Source organism: Nanorana parkeri, unplaced genomic scaffold, assembly GCF_000935625.1.
Source record: "Nanorana parkeri isolate BGI_ZX_2015 unplaced genomic scaffold, ASM93562v1 scaffold222, whole genome shotgun sequence".
NCBI classification, from domain to species: Eukaryota; Metazoa; Chordata; class Amphibia; order Anura; family Dicroglossidae; genus Nanorana; species Nanorana parkeri.
Genome location: NW_017306490.1, coordinates 1,019,363 through 1,039,283, shown reverse-complemented (window position 1 = coordinate 1,039,283; position 19,921 = coordinate 1,019,363). Strand labels below are relative to the sequence as shown.

The 19,921-nt window shown below is 44.3% G+C and overlaps 1 protein-coding gene across 1 annotated transcript in view; it reads right to left on the bottom strand.

The window, feature by feature from the left end:
- Positions 1-19,921, bottom strand: part of DEAF1 (DEAF1, transcription factor) — a 38,208-nt gene that overhangs the window by 4,295 nt on the left and 13,992 nt on the right. The window contains exons 6-10 of the mRNA XM_018556044.1: positions 18,134-18,199; positions 12,309-12,435; positions 8,824-8,952; positions 5,230-5,444; positions 261-323 (exon numbers count right to left, since the gene is read on the bottom strand). Of these exons, the coding sequence (XP_018411546.1) occupies positions 261-323; positions 5,230-5,444; positions 8,824-8,952; positions 12,309-12,435; positions 18,134-18,199 (600 nt within the window). The remainder of the gene's footprint in view (positions 1-260; positions 324-5,229; positions 5,445-8,823; positions 8,953-12,308; positions 12,436-18,133; positions 18,200-19,921) is intronic.

Below are 19,921 nucleotides of genomic sequence, written 5' to 3'. Positions count from 1 at the left end.
ATTATATATATAGGACAGGCGCATTCTAAAGATAGTATTCTTCATTAAAATTCAAAAACGTGTGTTTTAGCGTGTCATTTTTCTGCGGAAATACAATTTTTGCATATATAGAACAGGCAGACGTCACTGTGCGGAGTCCAGAGGGTCCTGCTGGAGAATATAATGTCACAATGTAATTTTTTTCACAGAACGTGTCATTCTCTAGGAGACAGCGGAGGAAGAACAGAGCGGTGAGAAGGAAACTGAAATATAGGTCTTACCCTAAGTAATATCTCATGCTTTCCATCCATTTCTTCTGTTTGCTGAAACAAATGACTTGGGAACTGTGTGTGGAAAGAAATGTTAATATAATGAATAAGGTTAAATGGTAAAAGCGTGTTAGCCACAGCCCTACAGAAAATCTTTTATCATTAAAGCATATTGAAACCCACAAACAAAAATGTAAAACATTGCAGTTTACATTCCTTAAATGTGGTGGGTGTATTTATCTTCTTTCCTTTAGTTTCGCCTGGTGACCCGGCCAGTAACACACTTCCTGTCCTAGGGTGTCGCGGCTCTATAGAAAAGCCACCATTGGACAGCAGAGTTGTCAATGTGGGAGGGTAGTTTACAACCCCAAAGAAAACTTCAACTTCTTCAAATATTCCCTTTACGTCTGTACAGCGTGCATGCCAGTGGAAAGACAAAACCCCGGAAGGGACACGTATTGTGTGTAACCGGAAATATTCAGTCTGAGCTCATATGTTGTAAGCTTAGGGAAAAGGAAGGGGGAAGAAAGGGCAGGGAAGGAATAAGATGACTAAAATGAGGACCAGAGCTGCCGTTGCATTACACGGCCCACTGTAGAACCTACCCATGGTAGGCTAAGGAACCTATCCATGAAAATTAAACTAAAAAATTACCCTTGGGCTAAAATTAGTGTGAACACCATGGCAAAGTTACCTGCCATCCAGAAAACAAGTTAATGAAAGATTGGAATTGAGGCCCCTGGGTTGAACACAATCAAGTGTGTAATTGTGTGCAGCAGCCTGTACCACCCAATGGGAGGATGCAGCTGCGCACAGTTAAACGAAGACTCGTACCTACCCATTCATGTGGGTCTGGGTGCCCAAACATTGACTTAGTGAGCACCCAGACCTGCATAGATTTGCAGGTTTGGGTCTGCGTAACCACGTGCAGCCGCATCGTCAAAAAGTACAGGCTGCTGCACGCATTACCTGTCTCTCCCAGGATTGGGTCTCTGCATGGGCATGCGCGCTGTACGGATGTGCACGTTTATCTGTATGAGCCCTTCATTGTGAAGAAAATCAGTTAGAACTAGTGATCATAAATGACAACAAACAGATTATTATGGATATTATTGGTTTGTCAAAGTGATCAAATTGATATATGCGTGAACACCTTAAGGTGTTTAAGCCGGTGAAAATAACAACACAGGACAGCTGACAATCATAAAGAGAGAAAACTCAGGTTCTGGAATATGCCAGAGCACGGGAAACAATCTCTTCAGACACCGAGGATTTAAAACAGGTCTCAGTCGCAATGGGACCTGTCTGTCCCATAAGAGGATTACAGATTTAATTACAGATCATCTCGCTGACCTGTGTCATGGGCATGCAGAGGGGTGGGAGGGTATTGCTGCGGTGAGAGCTGCTCTGGAACCAGGGTTATAACCTCTGACCCTTATGTACAGGAAAAATAAATAATATATTGTCAGTCTCTTAACTCACAATGGCCGGGTCAGGGCACAGCTTCTGTTTATGTTTCACTTCACATTTGTTTTTTTACAGGTTCTTAAAAATGACCAGAGATTGTATTACTCAGATTGAATGCTTTTTGACATTCCATTTATTTTATCCACCAAGTAGGAAAAAGTGGTAAAAATTAAAAACAAAGCAAACAATAAGTAACAAGAAAAGTGTTAAATAAAATAAAAAGTCAGTTTGGTTAAACAAAAATAAAAACAAACCAATGTCTCATCCCTCAATTTTGTAAATGCAAATGTTACTGCTGCACAAATAGTTTGGTGCAATCACTCTAGGCTTAAGAGCTTACAGCTTATAGCTGAACTCCTGGCACAAAAAAAATCAATTAAATATATTTCTTAGAAGCTGCAGATGTGCACTAAAATGCCTTTGTAAACACAGTTATTAGCTTTTAAAAGTAGCAGTAACATCATAACTGTGTTGCACAAAGTCTGTGCAGGTGTTCTATCAAAGATTGTGACTGGGTTGGAATGTGTGACCGGTCACACGTTTTAACGCAATCACGCCCAGTTTTTCAGCGGTGAAATATGTGACCGGCAAAAGGTGAAGAATTCCGACACTTTCTCAGCTATTTCAGGGCAGATCGGCATCGCAGATGGTATGGGCAGGAGAACCGATCTGCCCTGGAACAGCTGATCTGTCCTGAAATGTCACTTCTATCCGACTTTGTGGAATATGAGATCGCACTCACAAAGGTCAGATAGAAGTGACATTTCAGGACCGATCAGCTGTTCCAGGTCAAATCGGTTCTCCTGCACATATGATTTTTCGATGCCGATCTGCCCTGGAACAGCTGAGAAAGCGTTGGAATTCTTCAACTTTTACCGGTCACATAAAGTGGACGTGATTACGTTAAAATGTGTGACCGGTCGCACATTCCACCGTCGAAAAACTGGCCGGGATTAGGTTAAAATGTGTGACCACGTCACCGGTCACACATTCTAATGCAGTCACAAACTTTGATAGAACACAGGCAGCAAAGCTGCGGGATGGGCCCAACAGGTGCAGATCCTCCCGTTACAGGCTGCCTCTACAGAACTACAGGAGGGGGCAGATACAAGACCAGTCACCCTGCACATAGAGAGAGAGCAGCAGTGACCGGTCTTTATTACAGGAAGCTCCTATACAGAGGCAAGGTTTCACATGTACAGATTCGGAAGAATACATAAAGCACGCCAAGATTCAAGTAAATGTGCACAAGCCTCATGTATTTTGACTAGATTTTCTTATCAGTTTTAGACCCCTTCCAGTCCGATCAGCAGAGGATCCATGCACAGATTCCCTGCTGATCGGAGCAGTATGGAACATCCGTGTCCATTTAGTTTTCTCCACCTCCTTGCGATGGAGGAAAAAAACTGAGCTGTACAGACACATGTTGGTCTGTGGCAGGGGTGGGCAACTCAGGTCCTCCAGCTGTGCTTTAACTACAAATCCCAACATGCCTCTGCCTCTGGGAGTCATGCATGTAACGGTCAGTCTTGCAATGGGACTTGTAGTTCCACAACAGCCGGAGGGCTGGAGTTGCCCACCCCTGGTCTATGGTGCGTCGGATGTAATCGGGTCCACCAAAACTGTTTTTATTTTCCCATCAACATTGTATCCGTGGTCACTGGCCATAGAGAGATCCCAAAGTAAAGAGTCACTTGGATCAGCTCTGTACAGTCTCTATGAATCAAGCTGACCGAGGATGGCTTGGTTCACCAGCACTAACAAGCTCCCTGGCTGCCTGATAGTTATTTCTGATCTGCCATTTATAAACGGCAGTGCAGATATAAATGTCCACCTTTTCGGCATGTCAAAACATACCTTGGTTGGCAAGTGGTTGAACAACAGTGGATCATGACCTCATAAGATGAGCCTCAGAGCAGCTTTTCTCAACCAGGGTGCCTTCTAAATTCTTCAGGACTGCCTTGATATTTTCGCACAGCATCAAGCCATGGTTCTGGAGGGCTGGCCTCCAGCACCATGGAAATTAATTACGCTAATGCAGGGAGGATGGGATCTTCGAAGCTGCCACAGCTGCAGCTCCTAATGTATTGGTAGAACTGAAGGGGGGGACTGATTACTCCAATGTGAAGGGGGGTTACTGATATGAAGGGGGGACTCTTGATATGAATGGGAGGGTCTCTGATATGGAAATAGGGCTCCTGATGTGAAGGGGGCTCCTAGTGTGAGAGGGGAGGATTCTCCTGATATAGAGGGAGACTTTGATGTGAATGTGGTGATGTGAAAGGAGGGCTTCCTGATTTGTGGGAGAACCTCACTATTTTTGTGTTTTTCCATAGGTGCCCCATTAAAATCCTGGATAAGTGTAGATTTTAGAGGGGCCAGTCATTGTTTACATTTACGTTTTTGACATTTTAAAGTGGGCTGCCTCAAGAACATATACAGTATATGCTGTGATCCAGAACATGTAACAAAATATAAAATAGGTGCTATCCCAATATGGCTATAACAGTGGAAATAAACTTTCATTCTCCAGACCAGAGCCTTAACCCCCACTGGAACAACTATTGGCAGCAGTGGTTCAGCACCCGGCGCTTCCTTCTAAATAAATAAGGAAAAAAACTGAACTCCAGGATAAGCAAATATTGTGTAAATATAAGAGGCATGTACTATAAACATTCATTGTCTATGTGTCTATAAATAAACTATAATTGAACACTGTCTTACTTGAATCTTGGCATCCAGATCTGTGCAGTAATCCAGAATGAAACTTTTCCTCTGTGCAGATGTTTTCTATAATAAAGACCGGCCACTGGTGCTCTCTCTCCCTGTGCAGGGTGACTGGTCTTGTCTCCGCCCCCTCCTGTAGTTTTCTGCAGGTAGTCTGTAGTAGATGGAGGCTGCTGGGCCCCTCTTACGGCTCTGCACAGGCTATGTGTCACTGCTACATTTACAAGGTAATATTGGGGCTTGCAGATGCATTTGGTGCACATCAAATGGATTTATAGCATTTATGGCTATTGAGAAAATATATTTAAATAAAAGGTTCTTTTGCCCCAAATTCAGCTTTAAAAACACAAACTTCTAAGGTCTCGTTCACACCTAGGCGTATTGTATATGCGCGTCTGTCGTGCGTTTTTTTTTACCGCGCTTTGCGGTAAAAAAGTTGCGCGACAAACGCGCGTTTCCGAAGGCTACTTGGCTGTATCCCAATAGAAACGCGCAACAAAACGGCCCAAAGTAGTACATGTACCTTTTCAGGCGTGGTCCGTTTTGTAGCGCGTTAGGGACGAGCGGAAATACGCCAAGGTGGGAACGAGACCATTGAATACAATGGGATTTATATTTTTGAGCGTTTTGTAGAGCGTTCGTGGAGCGTAGAACGCGCTACAAAACGTTCAGGTGTGAACGAGGGCTAAGGCCTTCTAACGTGAACCACCACATTAATGAGTACATATAACCGTGTCCAATGGAAAATGAAATATTGAGATTAGCAGGTTGTGCATTTCACTCTTACCTCCTTCCTCTCGGAGGCAGCTGCTACCTCATTCTTGGCCTGTTCCACATAATTCTTCAGCTGCTGTGCAGTGCTGAGCAAAGAATTCACCATTTCTTCCAGATACAGCCAGGACCTCTGCTGCTCGGATACCTCCAATCCATTCACCACAGCAGCAGAGGACTCCTTAGTGGGAGTACTGGGAGCAAGAGCGAGTGCTGGGAGAGAGGACAACACTGCAAGAAAACAAGAGAGCAATGAGCTTATAGAAAAACCTACCTTTGTTAAAAATAAACATATAATACACACAAGCTACATTGTAATTAAATGCCGTTTAAAAAAAAAAAGGACCTTTAAGTATCAAACTGGAGTTGTGATTTAGAAATCTGTCAAAATATTCAAATGTTGCTTCAAATAGCAACCTGGAGGTGTTCTCTACACTGTATATGGTATGTGATATGTACGTCTATGTCATTTGCTGCCTGTATAATCTGCTCACTGCTCTTCCTAGAAGTGAGATACCCTCTGAGGGCTCTTGGGTATCTTCATCTGCACATTATTGAAAGACGTAACTGTGGCTATCGCAAGGACTACGTGCTTGTTTTCAACTAGGGTCTAAAATAAAAGGAAAAATGGCAGCTGGAAATAGAAAATAAATGAAAAGAATGGAAAATAATGGTTTATATAACTGTACATAAGATATATCGGGTGCCTCAACATGCATATGGCCAAGTGACTGTTCACACCAGTTACACGGGGCTGCATGCGGTACTTTTTTTTAAGTGCAGTATTGCATTATGCTGAGGCCAATAGAACTGAATGAAGGTCCCCAGGAACTGCATGGTGTTCCTTTCCTTGGTATGAAAATTGCCCCCCCTTCCTCCCGAGATAGAGCCGCTCCCACCCGCGGTACAAGGCCGGCCGTGAGCTTTAAATTCAAGTGATCAGGCGTCTCTATCACTTGCCCCTCCTCGTAGACTGTAAGCTCTCACGAGCAGGGTCCTTCTAATCCTTTTGTATGGCATTGTATTGTAATTGTACTGTCTCCCCATATGTAGTAAAGCGCTGCCCAAACTGTTGGCACTATATAAATCCTGTATTTGCATATTAGCCACTCCCAGCTTTACCAATTCAGCCCAAATCCTTAACATGTTATAGAAGCTCTAAACAGGAGTGCCATTAGAAACCGCTGAAAACTTTCTGTTTTGACCAAAGTTCTTATTTCAAAAGCACAGAAAATGTTAAACCAGAAAGAGGACACATGGAAGACAGAGAGAAGTTTTGAAGCCGTTACACTGATTTTCAAGGGTAAGCAGTTAAGGTTGACAGAGCAGAGAACTTTATCCCGCTAAGTCTCTGATACTTCTCGTGCCAATTTGCACCTCTGGTTGGCAGAGCTCCAAGCATTATATTAAGGATATATATATAGCCCAGTGAGATCTCACATCAGAGGTTATGTACTGCCGGGGTGATGTCATTTAATGAAAGAAGATTTCAGACAGCAGGCCGCAAACAAAGAAAACAAGGGAACAGCGACAACAAACATTAAAAGTGAAAAAGAACGTCAAAGCATGTACACCTTTTGGGAAGAAGCGTGCTGAAACTCACAATCTGGATATTATTAAATCAATGAATATACTTATATACCTTGTCTGGAATAGCATCTTTAAAACGTGACCGATAAGTTGTTGGAAACTGTCTGCAGCAGAATTGCATTGAAGCTGTCTCCTATCTCTGCCTCTGCTAGCCAGCTAAGTCATCAGCGAGGAAAGAAGACGGGAAGTTTGTTACCCTGATTGACATGATCTGCACTGTGAGAGCAGCATGACATTAAAAGGCCAAGTCAAGCCAAAACTTTGTCATTGATTTTGGGTAAACTAGGAAAAAGTGCCTATGTGCGTCACATTTTTATTCCCGAGATCCTTCTCATTTATGGCATACCGTTAGAAATGTAAGGCCAAAGTGTATGTTTTTTACAGAAATCGTTTTTTATTGAGAAAGTTTGATAGAATCATAAGACATGTAGGTACATAAAACAAAAAACAAACAGAAAATAGAGCATCTGTCTCGCAGTCCCAGGGCTATGCAGATCCCAATGGAACTTCCGCCACATAAAATGTACGACATGCAAGTCATTAGTATACAGCAGAATCAATGAATGAGGAATATAAGGGTCCTTTCCCCTGTACAGGATACGCTCCCACCTCCCCAGGGGGCCCACAATGGCCCCGCAAAGGGAGGGGGGGGGGCGCATCTCCGGCACAAAACTTCCAACTGGTGGTATAGTACCCACAGGAGTGGATGGCCCAAGGAGCCACAAACAATAGATCACGACAGACAAACATAAAAGTAAAGTGTATGTAAACCCAAATAATGAAAATTACATTTTGCATTCTCCTTACTTTCAGAACATGTATAATGCTGCCAATCCCCTTCACGTTTCAGGGCTTCTGGTGACCACGCTAACCAAGGCTGGTGGCATTTCCCTACGTCAAAATTAGTACGATTAACACTGCTCATGCGCAAACGAAAGTACGTGTGGTCGATTACCGCAATTCGTCCAGGTGTTTTTTTTTTACTACAGCTGATTGAACCTTGCGATAATCGGGGCAGGATGGGGCCGCCGTACGAAAATCGCCTGATCGCAAGGTGTATGGACACCTTTAGTGTAGTTAGTTGGGATGTGCTGGAGAAGACTGACTCTCCCATCGTCGCTACAAATCTTGGTGAAAAATGAATGCATGGAAATAAATGTTGTGAAATTGCATAAGCTTATCCAAACGATGCCACAGTGATGTGTGCTGCAATCAAAGCTAAAGGCGGTCCAACAAAATATTAGAGTGTGTGACTTTTTGGGGGGTTAGGGCCGGATTTCCCACAAGGCCCGGCCTTGGGGCAGCAGGGAGTAGAGGGGCAGCAGGGGTGTGGAATTCCTATCTCCCGATGCCCGGTGTATGCAGTTCCGGGCGCCGGGCGGGTACTTGTTTTCTACATTTAGCCCTGCTTTGGGCAAGCAGAGCTAAATGTACAGCGGGGAAGATCACTTGTATGCAGCCTGCAGGTCTGCCATTCTCCATGGGGAAGGGGGTGTTGTCGGCTTGGGGGGCGCATTGAGGAACCTGGCCTTGGGGCAGCAGAGAGAGTAAATCTGGCCCTGAGTGTATGACTGCTAAATAAAGTTTATTTTTCAGGTACTAAGATTTTTTTTTAAATGCAGTTCCATTTTAGAGCCGACAGAGTGGATGTGTATATATGTGCACTAATATATATACTTCACATAGGCTTTAATAGGCTTATCGTCATGCGGCATTATCAATTAGCTTCCCTTAATTGTCTGAGAGGACTACAGGATCATGGAACACGTAGTTTTAAATACAAAATTGACATCCTCTCTACAGAAATTTCTATTTGGCTTTCATTAAAAAAAGAAAAAATCCAGCAGTCCACTGGAAAGGGGTATAATATTTCTAAATCCTTGCAATACATCGAGAAGAGCTGTTTCTTCACTTGTGGCAGGTAAGTATAGTGCAACATGTTTTACTACACATGGCAGGACATAGTATAATAGGTCAGGCGCTATTGCACCAGACAGGTTTACTCAAAATTGCACCTCACCTGTGGCTCCAGTGTACACATCTCCCTGCGTAGGGCTATCGGTGAGGATAGCGGTTCCTTCTGCAGTGGCCTCTCTCTCAAAGGTCAGCGAATCTGTAGCTGTGATCTGTCCAGACGAGGACACAGTGACTGCAGTGGGGAGATCAACATAATACTTTCATTAGAAATTATGTAAAGGTGCAGCCACACTGCTCAACATCAACATATGAAGGTTGCCATGCTCCTTCCAAGCTTTAACATGTAAATGGTATTTCAAAAGTAATTTTCAATATTTGTCAATCTGCAGCTTTCACTACAATAATACCTGGTGATCCTGCCATGGAGGTACTGCAGCAGGGACTTCCTGTTATGCTGTGACAACACTCTGTGCCCTCCTCTGTCAAGCATGTGACTAAGTGACAACGCAGGAGTACAACTGGGAAACAGGCACAGAGTGATGTCACCCTATAAGACTACACACATTCGCACTGCACAGACATAGCCCACTATTGTCACTATCAGGAAGTGGCCTTCAGAAATTATGAACAGCTGAAGCTGGACAGCATGCATGTAGACAGGAAGTGGCTGCAGTAGATCACCCAGTGGTGTATCCAGGGTATGGCACATACCCTGGGCGCCACATGAAGGAGGGGGTGCTGCTCCGAGAGTCAGCAAAAGTTTGCCAACCCATGAAGACAGCTGACTCTTTTCTCTCCCCACCACTCTCCCATACACAACTCCCCACCCTGCTCTTTGCAACCAGGGGGACGTTCTAGCCAGCTCCTGGTAACCAGTGATGTCTTAGCAACCAGAGCAGGCAGGAAAATGTATATGCGGGCAGGATGCCAACCAGAGCATCCCAGGTTGCCAAGAAATGGGCAGGGAGATGTGTATGGCCCTTACACATCTCCCCACCTAGCCGTTAGCAACCTGGGATGCGCTGGCTGGCGTCCCACCCAGCTCCTGGCAATCAATGAGGTCCAGAGGCACAATTTGTTGTTAATACGCCTCTGAGATCACCAAAGCCAATAGGCTACAGAAGATGAAACAAAAAGGTAAAATAATATTTTATTGAAAGGCTAAGTCCAGATTTGTGATCATATTTCAAGTTTAGGGTGTAACCTGAAACATGGTCATGTTCCCCAGCCCCCCACTTACCTGAATTGAGGGGTTATTTTACCCGCAGCATCTTGTATATTTTTTAATTCAGCATGGATGCACCATTCATTCACAGATCCAGTCACAGGGATCTGTGAAGGAAGATACCACAAGTCCCACTGCGGCAGAGGGACTCGTAAATCTAATTGGAGTACAATTGCTGTGTCACCACACTGTAGTCCATTAACTGTTTCCTCCAGCCCCATAGAGAAAGGACTGTACCACTCAGAGCTGGGAGGATAGTCTGCAGGAGCCTGGGCTTTTCTACTCATCGCAGTTGCAATGCGTTGCAAGCTTCAATGCAAAGAAATCAATAAATGCACCTTTTTTTCTTTTTATACGAGTGCATTGAAAAAAATGTTTGAAACCGTTGAATTTGCCTTTAAAGCAAAACTATGAGGTGAGTGCTTTTCACTCACCTCATAGTTCTAGCCGACCTGTGACAATGAGACTGTCACAGGTCGGCTCAGTAGATCAGGAGGTGAGCGAACACATGCCGGCGTTCGCTCACCTCTCGATCCTGTCACGGCTCTCTGCCGTGACAGGGGAGGGGATGGATTCCCCCCTCCCCGCTCCGTTCTGCCAGCGCTGACTGGCGGAACGGACGGGGGAGGGGGCGGGTACAGCTGGCTCTGCCTCTAGATAGGCAGAGCCAACTGTCACTCACGCAGCTGGGCAGATCTCCACATCGTCTCAGTATACCGCGAGCTGTAGTTCGCGGTATACTGAGCTTAAGGTCACGGGAGGACCCTAGTTTGTATCCTCCCGTTACCCTAAGGAGAACTATGGGGAAAAGCCCCGACCCCCATAGTTCTCCTTTAAATATAAGACAGCAATTGTTTATGTCTCCCCGTGATTTCGCATACTAAATGTCATTCAGTTAGGACTTACATCTACTCTAATTACATACATAACAGACTGCAGTTCTTGCTATTCACAGTGAGAATTCAGGAACACGTTCTTCCTTAACAGTTTTACAAGCTGTGCTACCTCAGATGCTTTCGAATGTAAAATTGTAATCACATCAGAGCAATACTGTTACACAATTGTATAAGACTATACATCCCGACACTCAGATACACTCTCAATATTTTTTCTATGCAGCTATTTAAGCCGGTATTGCTTATGAACTGGTATTGTATTTGCACCTCAGTTGGATCAATTCCCTGTCAAAAGACACCTCAGGCTAGTTTCACACTATGGCGATCCGTGACCGCGTGGCAATCGTGCATGAAACCGCACGTATGGCCGTGCGGTCACAGAATCGCCCACCACCGCCGATCGTGCTGGCGGCGCCATTCATTTCTAATGGCACCACAGTCGCGCTGGGCAGACCATGCGGTTTCCCGCCACGATACCGCCCATGCAAATGAACACGATTGTGGCTAAAAAAAGCCTTTTTTTTAGCGATTACCACGCGGATATAATCCCATTGAAATCAATGGGGCTGCGTGGAAACCGATGTGTGTAATTGTGCGTGATTGCGCGGTCCCGGGACGCGCGTCCTAGGATTGCCCATATCTGAGCCGAGCCTCACAGAACTTCACAATTATCCCTGGGCAGCGTTGACCTGTGCAACAACCTTTTTGTGAACTGCACCCCCTTCCCCGCCTGTAAGTGGTGGTAAAGATGCTCATACACGGTTCAAATGTTGTCCGTTTCCTACTGAGTGGTGCCAGCAGCACCCAGCTTGACTTTGTTGAAGATGCAGGATGGAAAATTGTTGGCTAAACCATGACAACAGCCAATCAGCTCAATCCATGGTTTGGGTATTCTGACAGCCACTGGTGCCTATGTCAAATTACAGTAGTTGGCAGGGAAGATTCCTCCAACCACACTCTTCAGAGAGATGGGGGAACCGTGTGACACCAAGTAATGTTGACAGCTGGTATGCCACGGACTAAAAACCTTTCAGCTCAGAGTGTGCACCGTTTGGAGAACATAATTCCCAGTGATGTATCCTGCAACTGATTATCTTGCAGCAGCTTTTTAGACTGCATTGTCTGACATGGGACAGCTACTGTCAAGCAAATGTGAAACAAGAATGTAAAATAGAAGAATCGCATCAAAATGATGTTCCAGCAAACTGTCCAAGAAAGTATATATTCCCACTGAAGTTTTCTTTTTAACTTGGACTACTTTGTTCTTCTTTCAAAATGTCTGTATCTACAGAGGGGCCTGCACTGAAACAGACAGGAGACAAGATATTCAACAGCTTCTATATCGCACAAATGTCAGTCTGGCAAGCAACATATAAATCATTCACTATCTACCAAACCCTGTATATCAAATTCAGTTCCAATTAAACTCTGGTCCCCAGCCCATGCCTTTAATGTTGTGACTCTTACAGGTGGTTTCGGCTGTTGCTGGCAGAAGGCTGATATTCTTTGCTGGGTCATTCTTGGCTGAAACTGCAGACATCTCTACCTCCTTCTTCCGACGTTTGTATGGAATGAACAGGCGAACTGGACCGCTCTAACAAAAAAAGAATGATTTATATTACAATATGGAGATGGATCTTGAGAATAAGAGTGCACTGTACTTTGCAGATTTCTTTGTTTTATTGTGTGGAGCATCAAGTACCTATAATGAGGCAGCCTGAGGCTATTGCCTCAGGCGGCATCTCTTTGGGTCACGTAAGGGGGGGGCGGCAGTCACATCGGCATTGCAAACCCTGCTGCACAATGTTTGTAGTGTGCCTGCTGCCCTCTTTCTGGCCAGGGCATCCAAGTTTGCGAAGAGCCAGACGTGGAGATGTGTAAGGGCCATACACATCTTCCCACACCTCGCATGTAATTAATTTAACAATATAATGTGTTTATGGTTCTAATCCTTTAGTATTTTAGAAGTTGAGGACAGTTTTTTAAAGAGTATGTAAACCTTAACAATGTACTTATTTTTTTCTCTTTTGGTGTGTTAAGTATACATTTTAAAGCCTTGGTTCTCAACTGGTGGGCCGTGACCCAAAAGTGGGTTGCAGTGGGTCACCACGTGCCTTCCACTTTTGTAGGGGAGAGGCTCCTCAGCCTCCCCCTAACGCAGCATTGTCGGTTCTCACACCAAGCAGCCATTTAAAATATGCCGCCTGATGCCGAGTGGGGTGGGCTGGGGCTATGGCCGTGAGGGAGCTCCATCCATACCTGTATTGCTTACAGCTCCCTCATATGTCCTGTAGAGGTGCCTAGACTGGAATGACATCACATTCTGGCTCCCGGAACCTCTACAGGGCGCACAAGGGAGTTGTACAAGCAAAGCACATATGGATGGAGCTCAGTCATAGCACAGCAGCCCACATTGGACCGCAAGGCTGAGGATCCACTCAAGTTCTCGTAAGGTAGGCAGGCTTGGTGGATCTTACAAAAAAGTAATAAAAATGTAATTTTTTATTTGGAGTGTGCATGTGTGGTTGAGAATTTCTGTGAGTGTGTGAGGTGGTGTCTGTGGTTATGTATGTCTGTTAGTGTTTTTGAAGGCCCGTTCACACTAGTGCAATGCGTTAATCGAACAGCCCCATGTGATTATCGCACTGTACCACGCAATCGCACCTACTACACGTTCTGGTGTGGCAGGTGCATTGCATTGCCATTTATTTGAATAGCACCCCAAACAGACCTAATGCCCACAGTTCAGTTGTCCACACCGGAATGCGCAGTATCAAAATGCCGTGCTTTCCATTGCAGTGCGACTTGGGCCGCGACTTAATACCCGAGGACAAATGTAGATCCTGAGGTTACACAGGTTGAGTTTAAAGTATTGCTTTAAAGTATTTAGTTATATCTGCTTGATAAGTGTAAAAAATACCGGTTAATCCTGCCAGAAATCTTGTGAGCGCTTAACTCCCAGTGTTTTCTGCCTATGCAGTACTGTAATCAGTTATCATTGTCTCCAGCTCTTACTGTGGACTACAGATCATTCCCCCAGTGTTTGAGGTAAAAATTGAGAGGTGTTTAGTAGTCCTAAAATGCTTCCTTCCTGGGGTGACGATGCTGCTCTTTCATACAAACAGTATAGTGAGTGAGCATTGTCGTAGGATAAGAAGGGGCAATTTATAAATCTTCCACACAGCTATACGCTGGGTAAATGCCGTTCACACAGCATTCCTTCCACTAGACAGACCTGAGGAATTTCCTATGCTCCTTGGCACCATCTGGTGGCAGGGATGCTGTGCAAATGGCATCAGCCCAACAATTAGTTGGGAGGAAGAGATATAAATCGGACCTGAAGTTTGTAACTGGCAGGTTCACCATGTGAAAATAAGAGAAATTAAGCCTGAAAAAGAAAACAAATGCAGCCACCACATCTAAAGGCTAGTAAGCTGCAATATACACTTTCGTTCCCAGGTTTAGATACATTTTAACTACTGTGTAACTCTAAGTAAAATAGTGCAAACTGGCATGGATGTGTGCACAGGACAGTATGGGAGGTAGTGAAGGAACAAGGATTAGGGGTATACCTTGCTGGAGGGGATAGCTACTGTATAAGCAGACACTGTCACTTTGCCTTGATAGGACAAGATGACAGTATCTATTTAGAAAAGAAGCAGAAATGAAGTACATAAGGGTGCTATAGTTGTTATCAAATAGAAATAGTAGGCTGCTTGCTTGACAAACACACAGAGATACCACAGAGTTCCACATGTGTATGCATGAGGTGAAATGCTAGAACTTCACTCTGTCAGGAGGGGACGTGCCTGTGTTCAAAGCAGGGCCGTAGAGAGGCCGAGAGGTAGAGAGGCCGAGGCTCTCGCCTTGGGCGTAGGTGTGTGTTTGGGGTGGGGGGCGCAGCCAGCAGGGAGAAGTGGGGCTTCTCCACGTGATCCCCGCTGCTCACCCCCATCTATATGCAGCGGGATCTGAGCAGAGGTGAAGCGTTGCAGCCGGCAGGTGGGGGGAGGAGCCGCTGTCACAGCAGCATGGCCAAGCAGTGAGGAAAAGCGGCTTTCTCTCTCCTCACAGCTCGGCCATGCTGTTGTAACAGCTGCTCCCTCCTCCGCCCCCTTCAACGCTTCCTTCACTTCTCCTCGGATTCCTGCTGCCTCTGCCCGGGAGAGCAGCGGGTATCCATCGGAAACGCTGCAGGCTGAGCCCTTCTCTGTGCGTGGCCGGGCGGCAGAGGATCGGTACATATCAGTGATATGTACCGGTCCTCTGTGCAGTGTTCTAGTGTTTGTAAATAACTGGGGACACATAGTACTATGCGTCCCCAGTTATGAATGAACAGGAAGTGCTTTATCACTTCCTATTCATTCATGAGTTTCTCAATGGGGAGTAGCACTCTGTACAGAGGCTTCTATCCATTCAGAAACTGCTTGATAGTAAATATTTTGTGAATGAATGAAAAGCCTCTGTTCTGAATGAATGAAAAGAACAGAGGCTGCAGAAAAAGAGATTGAGGATTTTGTGTTCTCAATTTCTTTTTCTAGTTTAAAAGGGAAATATCAGGAGGCTGTTTAGTCCCCTAATATTTAACTGAAGCCCCCCCACCCCAACAGTAAAAAAAAAAATTAAAATAATAATAAAAATAAACAATAATAAAAAAACACATCCTGGAGGCGAGGCACATGAAATCACATGGCGCCGTGCATGCGGGACACTGGGTGACATCACACGCCTGTTGGGGCCTCGGGAGCAAAAGGAGCTAGCTACGGCTCTGGTTGAAAGGACATACTATACCACGATAATCTTTATATATAATAGCAGGAATGTTTTTTGAAGGTTCTAGGAGCACAAACCCATTTCAAGTATTTGAGTCCCCTTCATCAGGGCTAATAATAAAACATATTTGAATCAGTTATTTAAATTTAAACACATAAACAAAATAGTTAAATTATATAATCATAAATATATTTACATTATAGATATAGATATATATATATGTAGATATATATATATATATATCTATATATATACACAGTTCATACAAACATATACTGTATAAATTATATAAATATATTTATTATGCGTTTATTATTAACCCTGCTGTAGTGGGCACAGATCCTGAAACACTTTGTCGCTCCTAAAACCTTCAGTATACATTAAACTACACTAGGATTGCCATGGTATAGTACATTCCCTCCTGATGGAGTAGAGTACAGAAGGCAGAGTGATTGCAAATTAGGATTCTGCTCAGCCTAGAGCCTAATCTCCCAACACTATGTTTAATACAGTAGCAAAAAAATGGAGACGCACCCATGACAAAATGTGCGCTGCAGATAAAAAATACTTTAGATGGCAAACATTACTATATGACCCAAAATCTATGGTGATTGAACATACTGTATATTAGAGTTTCCTTATGATCTCATAGAGAAAACCAGACTGCTTTGGTGGAGTGTTGTGATTATTTTATGCCAAGGACTATTTGAATGTCATTGGGTGACAGGAAAGGAAAGTTCCTCCGGCATAGTAGGAATTGGCTATCAAGTGTTTCATTTCACATGAATACAATTAAATGCCACAAAACAATTAAGTAGACTTTTCCTTCAAGAACTTGCATAGATAATAAGGAGCAATAGACGACAAGCTGAGGTGGCAGAATCAGCACAACATCAAAAGCCGAAGAGATCCGACGCTGCACACAAGATTGACACATCTTCTGGAAAAGGTGTCTGGTGTCAAGATCTGTAAGTGCATTGGAGTCCTCCGGGAACTCAGAGATATAAAACCTGACAAATCAGCAAAGCAGAGTCCCAAGAGGGCACTATACGTTTATATATCCATCGTCCTACTAACTGAAAATATATGGAGTGATCATAAGTCATTCTTTGTTACTAGGGAAGAAATAACCAAGGAAGACATGAACTGATGCTAGGCTCTTCCAGAAGGATGGACATCAAACCAAGTATGATAGACATAATTGAAAAGCTCCTCTTCTGCTCAACTAGCAATGCTGGATTGGATTAAAGCTGAACTCCAGCCTTGCCTTCAGTCTTTCACAGCTGTATAGGCTCATCTCCTGTGCTGTAGTTGCTTACTCTGAATTCACTACACATTGTGAGCTTCTCACAGTGTGCATTAGAAGCTGCAGCAAGTCAGATAGAGCCCACCTCATTTCCTGGTGGGGGGACATCCAGCATCATCTAACTGTCCCTGGCCTGGCCCTTTCTTTCATTGGATTTCAGTATTTTCAATCATAGAGGCTGAGCATCACATGTGAGCCTTACCTTGAGTGGTCTGTATACAAATGCAATAGAGGTAAAGGGTCCACATTATCAACCCATCCTTTATTGACGTTAGATAAATATGCTATCACAAAAGATTGTAATGAGTCACAATGTGTCTCTATTGTCTTTGTGGTACCATAGGAGGGCCATTTCAGCACCCGCTGCAGTTGCAAGGAGAGATATGTCGGTCTGAAGTGCGATGATGTATCATCAATGTATGCAAATGCAGCCTGCCTAGGAACCTCTCCAGACTAACATCCAGCCATCAAAGCATTTTGATATTTAAATAACTCCTGTCCAGCCCACAATTTGCATCAGGCCTGAGCACTTTTGGCAGGAGTACTAAGTAAGGGTGCTGAAATATTTTCAGGAAGCAATGAACACCCCCTTCAACAAACAATGATCTGCTTGCAATGCATACAGCAGTACGGAGACCTAGTGATCACATGACTAGGTCTAAAACAAAGAATGAAAACAAAAATCAAAAATGTAATTACAATGTTGATTACGGGGGAGGGAGGAACCAGGAAAGGAAAAATATAAGAAGATTAAACTTCAGCTTTAGGGCCAGTTCACACCAATTCCAGTCCAGTGCAAATGCAAAAAATGCAGCATTTATTTGCGTTCGCACTAGACAATGTTTTGCCACGTGTCCAATCGCACTGCAGGCGGGACGCGTGGCTGTGGTGCCATTGACTTCAATGCACCGCCACGCCCCCTCCCACCCCAGAACGAAGGGGGAAGTTTAGTGTGCGGTTGCTGTGCGTTCCAGCACCTACCACTCCGGAACACCGCAATTGGTGTGAACGGGCCCTTAACAAATACAGAAAATCAGGGCTGGTTCTCCTAAAAGCAATGTGAAATAATACGTTTAAGAAATGAAAGCACAGAAACATTGACACCTTTTTGTGTCTCATGTTAATTATTGCTTTTTACATATTGAGTTTAAGGTGCAGCGGCCTTTTAAACAGTGGACTATGATCCACGTAATGTATTACACGTGCCACTTACCAGACTGAGGTCATCACAGCAGGCTGCACACGTACAGGATGCAGCATGAGGGGTCAGCAGGCCATCCTGCAAGCACATACACACAGTTCAGCATTAGGGTTCCTGCATATTAAAATGTACAGTATGATTATACCGGTGAGGACATTTAGGCCTGGTTCACACCTAGGCGTATTGCATATGCGCGTCTGTCACGTGGTTTTTTTACCGCGATTCGCGGTAAAAAAATCGCGCGACACACGCGCGTTTCCGAGGGCTACTTGGCTGTATCCCAATGGAAACGCGCTACAAAACGGCCCAAAGTAGTACATGTACCTTTTCAGGCGTGGGCCGTTTTGTAGCGCGTTGGGGACGGGCGGAAATACGCCAAGGTGGGAACGAGACCATTGACTACAATGGGATTTATATTTTTGAGCGTTTTGTAGAGCGTTCGTCGAGCGTAGAACGCGCTACAAAACGTTCAGGTGTGAACGAGGCCTTATGGTCTATATTACTACATATGGTCCTAGACTGATTATGCTCTCCGGCACAAATGGGGTTTGCAACATGAGCACATTATATTGTACTTGGGACTATTATAGGGATTCCATGTTCTCACTTATTGGTGCATTGTGTACAGAAATCCACTGAATGTTCTGTACAATGGACACGACCATTGATAGTTTGTGTTTTTATCCCTCAGTGTCCCTGAATTGTAACAGCTTCCTCTACCCCGGAGAATACCTGCTGCTAAGATCTATATTCTTTAAGGGCCCATTCACACCATGTCCGGATCAGATGCGGTACGTGACATTTTTCTTCCGCACCAAAAATGCATCCCAATGCATTTGTATGTGATTTTTGGGCTCTGTTTAAGTCGGTTCCAGTGCAGGAAAAAAATGCTGCATGTCACATTTTTCCTGCACTGGAATGCACCCGAACGCATGTTTTTTGGGGGTAATGTCATTATGCAAATTAATCTCTTCCTGCTCCATGTCATAGCTTCTGTTGCGTTCCAGTGCGGTGCGTTTGTGACGCATTCGGGTGCGTTCCAGTGCAGGAAAAATGTGACATGCAGCATTTTTTTTCCTGCACTGGGATGCATTTTTGTTGCGGAAGAAAAATGTAACGTACCGCATCTGATCCGGACATGGTGTGAATGGGCCCTGAGGGCCCATTCACACCATGCCTTGCATTGAAGTGACATTAAACCCTCAGATTTTTTAACATAAAACAATACTGTAATGTGCGCCTTACTGTACTCCATGGTTGTTTCCTTTCTCTTTGCTGCTCTTCCTTTTAAATCTGTATCTGTTCTCATGCTCTGCAGAACTTCTGTTTTGCAGCAGACTGCCTTGCCTCAGGAATGGATACACGGTGTCTGTGTATAGGTTTCTATAGGCTTGAAACCTGAGCCAGCACTACAGGAAGAGGCCCTGAGCTGAAAAGGGAAGTTCTTCCCAAGCATGAGAAGACATGAGGATTTAAAAAGGAAGAGCAGCAAAGAGAAGGGAAACAACCATGGATTACAGTAAGGCACACATTACAGTATTGGTGTATGTTAAAAAATCTGAGGGTTTAATGTCACTTTAACTCACATGCGATAAGGATTTTGAATGGGCTGGCAGCTCCCCTTTACAAATAAAAAAACAGACCTGACCCAAAACACACAACATGTACAGTATGTTGTGCTATGTTGTGCTATGTTGTGGTATACTGCAATGTGGGTGCATGGCCCACTATTGTTCGATTGTAATGCCATTCAAAAAATGAATTTCACCACAATGCTTGGCACCAAACCAACCTCTGCTG